General features: G+C 40.3%; 1 protein-coding gene across 1 annotated transcript in view; it reads right to left on the bottom strand.

Annotated features, from left to right (window-relative positions):
• The window catches only part of LOC122808946 (ceramide kinase-like), a 109,841-nt gene that overhangs the window by 46,799 nt on the left and 46,850 nt on the right, over positions 1–16,192 (bottom strand). Inside the window, exons 4-6 of the mRNA XM_044080101.1 lie at positions 4,601–4,729; positions 2,536–2,599; positions 264–409 (exon numbers count right to left, since the gene is read on the bottom strand). Coding sequence (XP_043936036.1) covers positions 264–409; positions 2,536–2,599; positions 4,601–4,729 — 339 coding nt within the window. The remainder of the gene's footprint in view (positions 1–263; positions 410–2,535; positions 2,600–4,600; positions 4,730–16,192) is intronic.

The following is a 16,192-nucleotide window of genomic DNA, read 5'->3' as shown; positions in this document are numbered from 1 at the left end:
AATTTTGGGCTTTGTTGGTCACATGGTTTTAATGGATGAATTTATTTAAGTTTGAATCTCTTTAATGCTGTTTTGTCTGAAGAAGTCTAACCAATAGGTTAGACGAAAAGCGCTTCATTAAAATCAGTGTTTTGGTGTATTCCAGTTCTGTATCTGGCTTTGTTTTATTCAGAAGTTTTTGTCCATTTTATACACAGTTTATTTTGTTGGCCTTTTACAGCAAGCATTCTACAAATTTGTTTCCTCTTCTATTCTGACTTTACCTGCAGGGATGATTCCAATTCTGAGAGTTGGGCTTACATACTCAGCATCTGGGTCGTTCTCAGGAATGCCTGCATCTTTCTGTGCTCGGCCAATCAGTCCGTGCATCAGTTCACTGAACATTCCATCGCCACCGACACAGATCACACTAGAAAAAGACAAAGTAGTTTTAGATTAAACTTTATGCAAAAGATAAAAAAAAAAATATGTGATGTTCACAGGTTCTTAGGTAGGTATTAGGCTATTGGCCCTAGGGCCTATATAAGCCTAGCCAAATGGTACCCTGGCTTTTGCCACCCAAGAAAATTATTTTCCTGTGCCCCTGTCAAGCAGAGCCACAGAAGTGATCCCCAGGGTGTACCTACAGTTACTTGTTAAATGAAATCGAGAGTCAGCTCAGAGGGGAAGAATGTAATATCTGCCAAACTGTTTCAATGTACTCATTACGAGGTAAAGAAAAATATTAACTTGCACAACTTCACTTACTATTTTTTTTAATTATGTCTTTATCTTTTTTACAGAAGGAATGACAACATCATTCTAATTGGTTAGCATTATTTTGTAATTAGTTTATCCTAAAAAATGACATGGCTACATCACTAATGAATACAACTAAATAAAAACAAAAATCAGGTGAACTAAAAGAAAATTTTATTGAGCATCTAAAGTGAAAAGATAAGCACGTTCTTCTACTAAAGTATTTTGAAAAGCTCTAGACTTCAAGAAGATACATAATGCTTGAGCAACCTGTACAAAACAAGGTGCCCACCATAATCAAGAGCTGCTAACCTGAGGTTGCTCTTCATCTGAACTATTTTTGCAAAGGTTTTACACCCCTGACCACACAGGCTTAAGGTTACCTGGCTTCTCCTCCTTAGGTTTGTTTACATGCCATAAAATACCAGCATTAAAAAAGTGTCAAGTGCCTCTGTCCATCCTTACAGATGTGTACTAACCCTAACCCTGTCCTTGGGCCATCCTCAACCTAGACAATACCTTACAAAAAATAAGTCTTGACAATATCACTAGTAAAAGTATGTCCGCTATATTATTAGGACTTTTTCTACTGATCAGAACAATAAAGTATTTGCTTACCTTTTTCAATCAGTTTAGGGTACAGATTTTTATTTTTGAGATTTGTTAACTTTGGTGTTTACTGTTTTCAATGCTGTACACATCAAAGTTTATAAAAAAAATCAAAATTAATGGATATTACTCATTTTAAATACCTATATATCTATATATTTGGATATATGTTGCTTGGTTGACCAAGCAAAATATCAAACCTAATCTTAGTTAAGGACAAATACTGGAAAGTAAAACATATTGAAAAAAGAAAACCAAAAGCTTTTATTTTTTGCAAGGATGTAACCCCCCCCCTTCATCCTCACGTCCTCTGATAATTATATATACCAAATCTGAGATCATAATGCAGTCAGGAAACGGCAAACTCATTGATTCCAATTGTACTGCAATCTCACAAAAAAGCCAGCGTGTGTGATCAGCTGATTTTCAGTCACACCGACCAGCTTTTTGTATGCTTGATCCATGAAACCTTTGACCTAAGGAAAGCATTCCGCACACACACACACATATATATATATATATATATATATATATATATACACGCATATATATGATCAAGATTTCAGAAACTCAAAATTCATATGGTCGGGACCGTATGACTGAGTTTATGAAAACTGGAACATCCAAAATAACCCCATAAAAATCTAACTTTTTTTATGTTTTTGCAGGGGGTAAGCTCACCTGCACCACCCCTGGAAATTAAAGATACCAACTCCAAGATTGCACTACAGTGAAGAAAAAGGTACATTTCCTATTCTGCACAGTACAGCAATCTTCATTCAAAACATTCAGGTTTTCAGAAACTTGATCCTGACCATATGAATTTTGAGTTTCTGAAAACCTAATCATCTGACAGAGATCCATATATACATGCACATACATATTAATATTGTTTTTAGCCACCCTTATTCCGTATATTTTCCCAAAGCACTTTTAGCATGTTAAAAGTTTTTCTTAAGATTTTAAATGGAAATAGTTTAATCAATAACTAATGAGAAAGTATGCAAGTTATACAAACACACACATACAAACATACACACACACACACACACACACATGCACGCACGCACGCACGCACGCACACACACACACACACACACACACACACAAATGACTGTAAGTGAAAAAGACTAACAGAGACAACTGTGAGGCTGGTTCAAAATACAGTTTAATAGAAATATAATTTACCCATCATATCCTTGAAGATCTTCTTCTAAAAGATAATCCCTTGCATGATTGGCTTTTGCTGTTTCTGAAAAAAAAAATAGCCAGACTTATTAAAATAGGATATTAACACACACAAATAACACAGTGCAAAACAGCAGAAAATCAGGAAAGGAACAGAGTTAAAATTTTCGGACTTAAAGTTCTCTCTACAGGAGAAGGGTGAAAGCATTATTGTGCAAGAACTTGCCATAACAGTAGATGTTTGATTTGATGGCTTTTGCAGTAGTATTGACTTCTGGGACTTCACTGCACTCCCAGAATAAAGCTAAAATCTGCCCATGCCATCTTTGGTTCCTTCTTGCCCAAAACTGTAGCATGATAACTGTCCTGCCCTTTCTTGAGGAAGGTCCTAATGGAAAAGGCTAGGGCCCTTATCCAGTATGAATCCCCTAATGAAGGTCATTGGGCATGGGCCTTCAAGAACTTGCCTCCCCCAAGTCTATCCAGACCTAAGCTGACCTGAGATCCTGTGAGCAGGACACAGAAAAGGTATAAATGCATGGGGAAAAAAGGTACCATACCCCTGTTCTGCCCAAAGCAAAAGGAATATGGGATGTGGGAAATACATTTGTATAAATAATTTGAAGAAAATAATAAAAGGTAAATAAAAAAAAAGAACAGAGGCTAGATGTCTGAACTTTAGTAAAGGCTTCAACACTTATGTACTTTGTTTTTAACTGTTTTCAGTTGTTATCTAGGTCAAAAGGCAATACAATAAATAATCCTAATTTAAAAAACAAAGAGAAAGAAGATTACAAAATATATCTACAAATTATATTAAAACAGTTGAACACTTAGCAGGCAAGAAGTGTTTCCTGCAGTCTACTCTTATCAACCTGAATGGCTTGCCACACTTTGTAGTTGGTCTTTCAAAATTTCCAATGTAGCAGTCTATCTGTAGTTCTTAATTAAGTACCATGCATATTCTTGCAACCTGAATAAGCCTCTGATTTTTTTGTAGCCAACTAATTGGTGTTGCAGTTTGATAATTCCTTATATTGATGGTTATCCTGTTGTAGCCAACTATAGTATAATTAATACAACCAGGAAGGTGAATCAAAGAACTTTTGTATGGTTCTAAAAATGTGTGCAAGGAGCCTATGATTTGAAAACAGCCCAAAGGTAAACTTACCCTCCACTGGCCAGATGCATTTTCTTTGAATGTGGGTTTCATTGCTGTTTCAGTGAATGTGTGTTTCAAAGGTAGAGAAGTTTTAATGCTAAGTCTGTTTTCATTGTAAGGCTATTGCTTTGTTTAGGTTTAGTAAATGTCTATCAGTGTTTGTGTTATAACATTTGAAATAAAAGTTTTAAATTAAATCCAAACATCTGTACTCATTGTAGAAGTAAAGCATAAAACAGTATGCACACTGAGAAATTTGAACTGTGTCTATGGCAAATAGGGAGAAATAGCCAAGTAATGGGACACTGGAATGGCTTAATGGGCGGGCTGCGTGGGTGGGTAGAGCTGTGTGGGCGGGGATCTGGGTTTGCACCCCCCTGCAAAAAATCCTGCGGGCTCCCTTGGAGAGAAGGGAATTTCTCTCTGGTATTTAGCAAACTCATACAAATACTGCATTCACATTCACCCTAAATGAACTGTGTTTTATTCAATCACATTACTTTGAAAAAACCCATGTATGTACATATATATACATATATATATATATATATATATATATATATATATATATATATATATATATATATATATATCTGTTACAGTTGCTTTCAGTAACAGGCTGCAGCTTTGCACTGGTTCAGTACTGCTGATGTCACAGAAGATCCTTCCTTCTCTTCATAGAGATGCCCTGAAGATCCTCTACCTTCTCTGCTGTAATCTAACTTGTCACTTCTAGGCAACGCAAGTTGTGTTGTGTAATCCGATATCTGTGTTGGTACTTTCTGGTACACAAGTTTCTTCCATGGACCACATTCTAGATCTCACTACAAAACAGATTCAGAGAAGTGTCTTTCAGTCTGTTTGACATTATGGGTGGGAATAAGAAACAGTTACAGCACTTACCTACTACAGTGGTACTGACTCCTGCCAACTCAAAAAGTGAGGCTATTTGAGAGTTGTAAATGTTCTTGCCTTGTCGGCGTCCACCAAAAGGGTTTATAAACACCAGCAACTTCTCTGGACGAGTTTCTCCTGAAAATGTTAACAGACATCAGAAGGGAATGCATTTAAGTTGTATTCATCTCTTGCATGCAATTGAAACTGGAATTAGTAACCAAAATCTACAGATCTTAACGAGTTGCTCTCAACATTTCTGTAGCAAAACTCAGTAGACGGCAGCTGTATTTCTGTTCATTGACATGGATACATATTTGGCTAAACTGCAAATGTTGTGTGTCTAGGCTTACATGGTCAACAACTGGTGAAGGTAATGATGGGAGGGGGTCATCCATCCACAAACCATCCATTCCATCATCACTAATTCAAAGATTGCCAAGGAAGAGGAAGAGAAAGAATGACCAAAATAGAGTTAGCCAAGAAAGGACAACAGATATGTTCACCTGGATAAAGAAATCACTGCTGCTTCATATTTACTATGCTGCCCCTGTGTAAACATGCATCTGGCCACAGTGAAATGCAAAACTGCTTCTGAATCTTTTTCTTCCAGCAATACAGGGCTACTTCCCATGGACATATAGGTCTCAGCATGCCAGGCAGGTCAACAGTATTTTAAATACTAGAAGGAGGAGAAGAGATGAAGGTCAAACTGCTGCCATCATTTCCTCATTTGCTGCACAGTGGTAATCCATAGCGGGAACAGAGGCAGACCACTGAGATGACACAACAGTGCTGAGATCCAATGTAAAGTACACCACAAAGAGCACTTGAAAAGCACAAATGCCTCAGAGAATATACTCCAGGGCATCTGAAATTTTCACTTGGTACCTCTTTGTGCCTACATTTTTTTTTATTTTTGATACCACAAAGATCAACTAAAGAAGGGGATTACTATGGGAATAATAATCTATGTGTACTCCCACAATCACCCCAGAGAGATGCATAGTAATCTGTTGAATTCTGTTATGCAGAGTTGGGTGACTGTGTAATGGGTATATAATGCAGTGGCACCATGCAGGTGTGATATTTTATAATGAAATGATTTCCGCTATAAGCAGGGTCACAGGTTACATTTCTGCTAGTGATAATGATCATTTGATTCAGAAATGGACCTTGGACAATAAGAAGCAAGCCTTTTCTTTCCGGGGGTGGGAGTGGGTTCTGACATGACTGACTCAGACAGCTTTGAAGCCAAGCATCTCCCACTACAAGAAACAATGGCTTGAAGGAACAGCAGCATTAGTCTTGACACTTTGTGACATCAGTACATGCTTAAGACAGGAAAACGTATGTTAAATGGGGGGGGGGGGTTATCCTGGCTTTGTAGATTACTGCCAATCCACTTCTACTGCACACCTCAGAAGTGAGTTTAAAGCTGGCCCCCTGCACAGCCTAGCCTAAAAAAATGTCACAAGGGAGAACTAAAGTGGTAGAATATGACTGGAATAACAGCTGTTATGGGGGGGGGGCACTAGGATACTGAGGAGACCAGCATTTAGTGCATCACACACACACACACACACACACACACACACACACACACACACACACACACACACACACACACACACACGTGTATGCATGCATATATGGCTGCAGTTTAATCAGTCAAATGTTTGCCATGTTGAAGTGTGAATCATCACATTTTTGGGTTGATTTACACTTCTCTGGACACTCACAGCTAGTGTTAGTGCAATGCCATCTGAAATTGAGGACCAGAGACTTTTCCATTTCCTCACTATTGCGCAGTCCTGGAATTGGTTTATATTAAGTAGTTGAGGGGAGCAAGGGGCTTGCCACCCTGCAAATAATGCCTTTTGTTTATTTTTATGTTGTTTTAACAAATATGCAGTTGATGGAATTGCTCTGGTGGTGTGAGTTTTGACAGCTGCATTAAGTGACTGAGAATGTTTCATATAATATCTAGAAAGAGATTTTATAGATGCAGTTACATACAGACATTTATCAGATGTATAGCTTAGTTATAATGTTATAACACTGGCAACATTCCTAATACCAGGTGAAGTATTTGATCCTACTGCACCCCTTTCAATCATCATCATACTGCAAGGGTACTAACTACTTCAGCACAGACCACAGGTGTGAATTATAAAATGCTGCACTATTGCAGGTCTGCTTATCAATGTGCATTTGAGCTATTTTTCTAAAACTGTTTTAAAGGTGAATTTACTTATTTCCCTGATGCTTTGAAAACTGAGGTTTATGAATGCCTTAGTTTTTATCTGGTTCTGACAGCATGTCAAACACTGTTTCAGCTATGACCAGGCCACAGGCCAGTAGAGTGAAAAATGTGTAATATCTATGAAAATGATTGCAGTTTAGTTAATAAAATATGGCAGGTCATGAACAACTCTTACGCTCTGCTAGTTTGTGAAAGAAATTGTTAAAAGTTGCCTGACTACAGTTACACATTAGCTTGATGTTTTAAGTTCCATTATAAGAATGGAAACATGATCAATGCCAAAGGCAGAAAAAAAAAGATGTTGATTAACATCCTTACACTGTATGCATGTTACTCATAGAGAGCAGTAAACTATCATAATCCAGTTTTCTTTTTTCCTCGCTTGACTAGTTCTTCCAGCAACACCGATCAAGCATTAAAAAACAGTGCTCCTCAAGTAACCTGTGAACGACAAACAAGCTTCTGCAAACATGTAGCTCTACTGCTAGTGATACGACACTAAAATCACCACAAATATTTTTTTAAGTCAAGCTTTCCTGGTAATCTACTTAGTAACATTTGCTTCACACGCATACACATTCTCTCTTTCCCTCAATTTCTCAGAAAGACAAATCAACCCTGAAGTCTTTCTGCCTTCAATACAAAAATTATAAAAACATAAAGGAGTGTTAGCCAACAAAGCCAAGCTGTGGCTTTCAGGGAGGGGAGTTGCCTGAAAGATTTTAGAGACGTGATTGTGTACTTCTGGTTAACCACCCAACAGAAAACCCAAATTACCTTTTAAACTGAAACGATGCTGTTCAGAGCACATGACTGATTAAAAACTTCTTGTTTAACCATGCAGAAGCTACAAAGCTTAGATCTTAAGCAGCAACAAGCATATTTAGATTTTCAAGCACAGCAGACAGAGGGGTTCTCATTTATGTATTTGATGAGTCCTTTAAAAACTTTCTTAACAGTCAGTCAAGAGGAGAAGGTAAACACTTGCACCACACCACACTCATCACATAGTCCCTCAAAACTTACACCACCAAAACACACACATAGAAACACAAAACACACACTTACATTCGCGGAGGCTCTCAATAAAAACCTGCCCAAGCATCAGGGACCTCCAAAGCAGAAATGCAAGCAAACTCCACCCCCCAACACAACCCAAATGACACATAGCCCACAAACTCAGTGTGCCACTCAACCACAGCCCATAAGGCATGACAACGTACCCAACACTTTAGTCATAGGTGACTCTATAGTCAGGCACACTGATGTTCCACTCACCAGGCTAAACAAGAAGAAAGTTACTGTCAGCTGCCTATCAGGTGTCAGGATCTGCCACATAAAGCACGCACTCAGGTCACTCCACAACAAGTACAAATATGACACTGTTATTGTCCATGGTGATGTGAATGACCTGAGACATACCTTCCTGTACTACATGAAAAGACACATGGAGGAGCTCTCTGATCTTGTAGCCAAAGCAGGTATGACCGTGGCCCTGAGTAGCATCCTGCCATCACCCAGAATGATGCCACAGTACAAGGACAAAATGATTGACTTCAACAATTGGTTAAGTTTCTGGTGTCATTCTAAGGGGATCCAGTATTTGTCTGCCTGGGATGATATAATCGACAGACCATGATGCTTTGCCAGAGATGGCTAGCACCTGTCACCCTTGGGATTCTGGATACTGGCTAAGGCTCTTGCCACCCCTATAGTGCCTTTTTTTAGGCAAGGTTCAAATGACAAATTCACCACCATAACAGGTACAAGCAAGCAAAATCTGGGAGTAATGCTACTCAATGCTAGAAGTCTAAACCTCAAAATGCACTCATTCGAGGCACTCCTTAAAATGGAGAACATCGACATCAGTGCAGTGACAGAGACCTGGTTCAAAGCTCCAGAGAGCACCCCTGCATTACCAGGCTATAATTCATACCACACCTTTCGGCCACCTAACCCGGAATGAAGCACTAAAGGTGGAGGCGTGTCCATATTCATTAAGGATATCCACACCTCCAGGCTAGTTGCACAGCATAATGCATCCGAGATTATCCAAGTGCAACTAACTCTGGGCAAGACTGCAATCCAAACTGTAGCTAGCTACAGACCCCCCACCATGCCCCAGGATTCCCACTCCTCATTTCCTGATACACTGGAAAGTATTAGGGTACAACCTAACACCCTAATAATGGGCGATTTCAACTAGCTCACCATTAACTGAGAAAACTACTCATGTACCAACTCTTTTGCTCAATGTTTTCTGGAATTCATAAATTCCAATGATTTGGATCAACTTACTCACACCCCCACCAGGGGCAGCAATATCCTAGACCAGGTCATTACCAACATGGGCAACCATTGTTCCACACCAGAGAGCAATTCCTTGTTGGTCAGATACGACCACAAGCTAATCATCCTAGACATCCACATCCCGCCCTCACTCCCAATTAGGGAAACCACCATAAAAAACTTCTCCAAAGCCAACTTCACACTTCTTAAGACAGAAGTGGCAAACTTCATGACACCCATGCAGACGGACAATAGAGGTACGACTGCTGAATCCTACACAAATGCACTTTATAAGCACTTACACGAGTGCATGGATCATGCTATCCCTAATAGAACCAGGATGCTATCCTCCAAAAAAAGGAAGCCAATCTGGTGGTCCTCTGCCATAAACAAACTCTACAACAGAAGAAAGAAACTGTTGCAAAAAAGAGTAAAATCCCATGATTGGAGGAACTCCCTGGTCAACCTCAGTAAGAAGCTGAGATCCCTCATAAAATCCTCCAAAGCTAGTTAAGAAAACAAAATTGCCACTGACTCTAAAGACAACCACAAAGCATTCTATAGCTATGTCAAGAATTTCAATGGTAACACTCAGATCTGCTCTGAGTTATAGCACAATGGCACTAAATATACAGAATCAACTGATATTGCCAACATCCTGGCAGATAGGTTCAATGCTAACTTTACCCCCCCCCCCACCCCACCCCCTAGAGGGCCCATCTCTCTACCGGAAGAATGCAAAGTTTCTGTAATCATGGCTGCACAGGTAAAAAGCACACTCTCCAAAGCCAAGAACACAGCATCCATGGGACCTGACAATATCCCAGGCTGTATTCTATATGAACTACAGAATGAACTGGCACCCTACCTAAAGTACCATGTTCGGTCATAGCCTCACCTCAGGCTTTGTGCCCACTGAATGGCACACCACAACGGTTATCCCGGAGCCACGACGGACCCCAAGAACTTTAAACTTGATTTCTGTGTTGGTAACTGTATTTAGAACACAACCTAGAGCTGATTACTGAATTTCCTGCCTGCACTTATTTTTAAAATCGTTTTTTTCTTAAAACTTGCATTTTATCTGTCTCTGGCCTAGCACTCAAGTGTGGGGTCATTTACTGCACTGTTCTAACTTGTTGATACTTGTGAACCTCTGCTTTTCTTAAAAAAAAACAAAAAAAACCCAAAAAAATCTTGCTTTTTCCCCACTTTTCTGAGATTTAAAAAAGTTCAGTTGCAGATTTGCTGTTCTGAACTGTTTGTAGGTTTCTTGGAGTCCATTGTTTGCTTGGGCTAAAGGGAAGTCTCTGTGTTCATCAGTGGCAGTGATAAACATTGAGCAGCCTGCCTGCCCCTGTGGGAGTGGTTACTGCCTTGAAACTGTAGTTTTATTGGCCATTTTGGGCCAATTCCTAACTCCTTGATCTCCCTCTCTTAAAACCTGATTGCCTCGTGGTTTTGGCATCTTTTTGGACTTGTTGGCTGTTGGGAAAGCACCCACCAAGAGGAGAAAATGCTGAGAGAAGAAAGGAACCACTTTTGAGATTTTAAGTATTTTGCTTCAGATTATTTGTTAAGTTTTTCTGCATTGCCGCCTACTTTTGAGCATTTTCTGGCTTGTTAAACTTGATTTCTGTGTTGGTAACTGTATTTAGAACTCAACCTAGAGCTGATTACTGAATTTCCTGCCTGCACTTATTTTTAAAATCGTTTTTTTTTTAAACTTGCATTTTATCTGTCTCTGGCCTAGCACTCAAGTGTGGGGTCATTTACTGCACTGTTCTAACTTGTTGATACTTGTGAACCTCTGCTTTCCTTAAATAAAACAAAAAAACAAAAAAATCTTGCTTTTTTCCCACTTTTCTGATACTTAAAAAAGTTCAGTTACAGATTTGCTGTTCTGAACTGTTTGTAAGCTTCTTGGAGGCCATTGTTTGCTTGGGCTAAAGGGAAGTCTCTGTGTTCATCAGTGGCAGTGATAAACATTGAGCAGCCTGCCTGCACCTGTGGGAGTGGTTACTGCCTTGAAACTGTAGTTTTATTGGCCATTTTGGGTCAATTCCTAACTCCTTGATCTCCCTCTCTTAAAACCCTCTTTTGCGCAGCTTTGCGCGTTTTTGCGCATAGCGCAACATCGGGCAGCGCCGCCTAATTGGGTTTAAACTATTCCTGGCTCCACAAAGTCTGCTCTTCACTTTTCCCCTTAGAACTGCTCTATCTCTCAAATTAAACACCATATTCTCATTCTAAGGCCCCTCACTGGTCCAAATAAGTAATTTTACAAGTTAGCACTAATAAACCATACGCACTACTTACTCTTATACTCTCTACGATTACCTTGTCCCCTATTGGTCCGTTTTAATTCAGTTCCCTATATTACTCTAGCATGTCCAAAGGTCAGTCAATAGTTTCCTCTCCAGTCCAGCTGGTGAATCTGGGAATTTTGAGGCAATGTTACAACTGTCTCATGTACACGGACAACCCTCTCCTCCTCCAAACAGGTTCAAATATATGTGAGAGATGCAACCATATAGCCAAACTGGAGGCTGAGCTCTCTCATCTCAAAACTGGTGTAACCAGTCAGGAGGAGAAGGTGACCTCACACAACACAATTCCAGTATCACATAGTCCCACCACAACAGCAAACCAAACACATAAAAACACAAAAACATACTCGGAGGCTCTAAATAAAAATCTACCTAAGCAACAGAGACCTCCAAAGCAGACATCCAAGCAAACGCTACCCCAAATCAAAACACGTACAACACATAGCACACAAAGTCAGTGTGCCAAGCAGTCACAGCCCTTAAGGCTGAATAACACACCTAATACTCTTGTAATAGGTGACTCTATTGTCAGACACACTGACGTCCCGCTCACCAGGCTGAATAAAGAGAAGGTCATAGTGAGCTGCCTGTCGGGCGCTAGGATCCACCACATAACGCAAGCACTCAGGTCACTCCAAAGCAAATACAAATATGACTCAGTCATTGTACATGATGGCGTGAATGACCTGAGACGTACCTCCCTCGACTACATGAAAAGAGACATAGAGGAGCTCTCTGATCATGTAGCCCAGGCCGGTATGACCCTGACCTTGAGCAGCATCTTACCCTCACCTAGAATGATGCCACAGTATAAAGACAAAATGATCAATTTTAACAATTGGCTAAAATTTTGGTGTCATTCAAAGGGGATCCAGTGTCTGTCAGCCTGGGATGACATGCTCGACAAACCACGTTGCTTCGCTAGGGACGGCTTGCACCTGTCACCCCTGGGCTTCCGGATATTGGCAAAGGCTCTTGCCACCCCCATAGTGCCTTTTTTAGGCAAGGCTCAAAAGTCAAACCCACCTCCATAGACAACACAAGGAACAAGAAACTAAGGGTAATGCTGCTAAATGCCAGAAGTCTTAACCTCAAGATGCATGCACTCGAAGCTCTCCTCAGTATGGAGAACATCGATATCTGTGCAGTGACATAAACCTGGTTCAAGGCTCCAGAGAGCACCCCAGCACTACCAGGTTATACCTCATATCATGCTTTTTGGCCCCAAAACCCAGACCGAACCACAAAAGGAGGGGGAGTTTCCATATTTATCAAGGATATCCATACCTCCAGGTTAGTGGCATTGCACGAAGTATCGGAGACCATCCATGTGCAACTGACAGTGGGCAAGACTGCTTTTCAGTTTATAGCATCCTACAGACCACCCTCTCAAAGTCAGGAATCCCACTCGGCTTTCCTGAAAACATTGGAGAACATGAAGATCTCTCCGAACACCATTATATTGGGTGACTTCAACTACCCAAACATAGACTGGGAGCATTACTCAAGCCCCAGCACCTTAGCCCAAAGGTTCCTGAATTTATAAACTCAAATGCTATGGAACAACTAGTCACCACTCCCACAAGAGGGGAAAACATACTAGACCTGATCATTACCAACATGGGGACTCTGTGCTCCATACCAGAAGTATATCCCTCATTGGTAAGATCAGACCATAAATTAATTTCACTGGATATCCACATCCCGACCCCACCCCCAGCCCAGAAAACCACAGTGAAAGACTTCTCAAAAGCGAACTTCACACTTCTCAAAACTGAAGTGGAATCCTTCAAGGCCCCAGGGCCAGTGGAAACTACAGCCCAAACTGCAGAATCCTATATAAACACATTCTACGGACATCTCCAGGAATGCATGGATCATGCTATCCCAAACAAAATCAAGACCCAATCATCCAAAGGCAGGCGTCCAGTCTGGTGGACCCCAGCCATAAATAAACTGTACAACAGAAGGAGGAAGCTACTACATGATAGAGCAAAATCCCTAAAAGAGAAGGCATCTCTGATCAGTACTAGCAAAAAATTAAGATCCCTCATAAAATCCTCCAAGGCCAGCTTCGAGAGAAAAATTGCACAGGACACTAAAGACAATCATAAGGCTTTTTTCAGTTATGTTAGGAACCTGGAAAGCAGCTCCCAGACTTGTTCTGAGTTGATTCTAAATGACAAAAAATACACTGAACCCACAGACATCGCCAATATCCTGGCAGACATGTTCAGTGCAAACTTCTCCACCCCCTCCCCCCCAAAACAGCAAGTATCTATCCCAGTAGAGTGCAGCCTCCCAAACATCTCTGATGCTCAGATGAAGGCCGCCCTCTCCAAAGCAAAAAACACTGCTTCCATGGGACCAGATGGCATCCCAGGTTGCGTCCTACATGAACTCCAAGAAGAACTAATCCCTCAAGTAAAACTGCTGTACAATCTCAGCCTCACTACAGGATATGTGCCCAAAGAATGGCGTACAGCAACAGTGGTCCCACTCCACAAAGGTGGCGCCTCTGCCTCAAAAACCTCAAAAAGTCCAACTGATCATCTTCACTTCAAACAGCTAAGAAATGCCACCAAGAAAGACATTCTCAGAGACAAAAAAGACTATTACTCTCAACTCCTTCAAACCCATAAAGCACAACCTCAAAAATTCTGGTCAGGCATTAACAAACTGCTACAGCCAGGACACTGTAAAACTCCTTCACCTTCTGGATTCCAAAATAACCCCAACCTGATTCCAAATGCTTTCAATAACTACTTTACTGAAGCCATTCTAACCCTTGCCAACTCAATACCTTCTAACACCACATCACCTCTAAACAACCCTAATCCTACAATTCCCACTTTTCATATACAACCTGTTCCTACATCCATCATTTCTAAACTCCTCCAAAAACTTAGACCCTGCACCCCTTCTGCCGATTGCCTTCCAGCAGAATTCCTGCAACTAGCAGCTAAATCCATTGCCTACCCCATCTCCATCCTTATAAACAGAACTATCTCTGAAAGTAAAATCCCATCCATATGGAAAGTTTCCCATATCATCCCCGTACACAAAGGTGGCACATCTACTGAACTATCAAATTTTAGGCCTATAGCCTTACTCTCACCAATTGCTAAAATAATGGAAAAATGTATACACAAACAACTACTAAACCACCTTATCCATAATAATCTACTTGCCAACTGCCAACATGGTTTTAGACCATTCCACAGCACAACAACCGCCCTACTATCCTTTGCTAACTCTATTAACGAAAATCGTAACAACAATACTTTCTCTTCTGCTCTATTTATAGACCTTTCAAAGGCCTTCGACATGGTGAACCACAACTTACTCATTGAAACCCTGAAAGCCCATTCACTTGACTCGCAATCAATTCATTGGTTTAAATCCTATCTTGAAAACAGACAGCAGGCAGTCCTTTGGAATAATACTCTTTCTTCTTCCCTCCCTGTGAACATAGGAGTACCTCAAGGCTCTATTTTAGGTCCTCTTCTCTTCTCACTATTTATTAACAAACTACATACCAATATTCCACAAGCCACTTGCATCCAATATGCAGACGACTCAACATTAATTTGCACTGCCAAATCCATAAACTCTCTCCAACTCCAGACCCAAACAGTACTAAACAGTGTTGGAAAGTGGTTCATGCAACACCGGCTCCTTCTGAACCCCAAAAAAACAAAATTACTACTCTTTGCTCCTACCCCTAAGACAACTCCCCCTAACTTCATAGTAACCTCCAACAATGGCACTAATATAGTCCCTGATACCACAACCCGCTTACTGGGAGTTACAATTGACAACACCCTCAGCTTTGACGACCATATTAACTCAACAATAAAAACTGTCAACAAAAAATTAGGATCACTCTATAAAATGAAACCCTTCCTCAACCCCCCCAGCAAGACTTACTCTTGCTCAGACCCACCTTTCCTCTACCCTCTTCTATGCTTCTCCAATTTATACTAATCTATTTAGAAATAACATTAATAAACTGTCCACCTGTTATAATAACATAGCTAGATTTGCTACCTGTTCCCCCTATAGAAGTCACCATTGCCAAAACCTCAAACAACTGGGATGGCTTGAACTGCATAATAAGCTTCTCTATCAGCAACTTGCTATAACTCAAAAAATCCTCTATCACCCCAATAATACACCAATCCTCACTAATTTGATCACCCCCTATAAAAATCTCTCTACACTTCGCTCAGCAAACAAACTCCTAGTGTCTACTGTCAAATCAAACAACAAAGCAGGGGACTCACTCTTCACCAATACAGTGGGAAAAAGTTGGAATCAACTTCCAACTGAACTTACCTCACTTGCTTCCACTCAACTATTCAAAAAGCATCTTAAAGAATATCTAAAGAACCACTGGCTTTGCCCCTGCTCCAACCCTGACTGATTACACCCAATATACAAACATTTACAACACAATTTGGTTCCTAATGCTCTCTCTACTATGGCATCCACCCCCTAATCTTACATTCCCTCATCTTCTAAAAAAAAAAAAAAAAATTATTAAACACATCTACTTTCTTTAGGGTTTTTCACAAAGTATTTTTTATCTCATCTCACTTTTACTGTATGTTACTAATTTATATTGTGAATATGTATACTGTAAAATTGCACATTTGTCTCTGTAATTGGTTGGAGCTTTTCTCCCCGGGCCTCTACTGAAAATGGACATATATC

The sequence above is a fragment of the Protopterus annectens genome, chromosome 8.part0 (genome assembly GCF_019279795.1).
Source record: "Protopterus annectens isolate FY-2018-M chromosome 8.part0, PAN1.0, whole genome shotgun sequence".
NCBI lineage: Eukaryota > Metazoa > Chordata > Ceratodontiformes > Protopteridae > Protopterus > Protopterus annectens.
The sequence above is the reverse complement of the archived record's forward strand: the minus strand, read 5'-3'. Positions and strand labels throughout refer to the sequence as shown.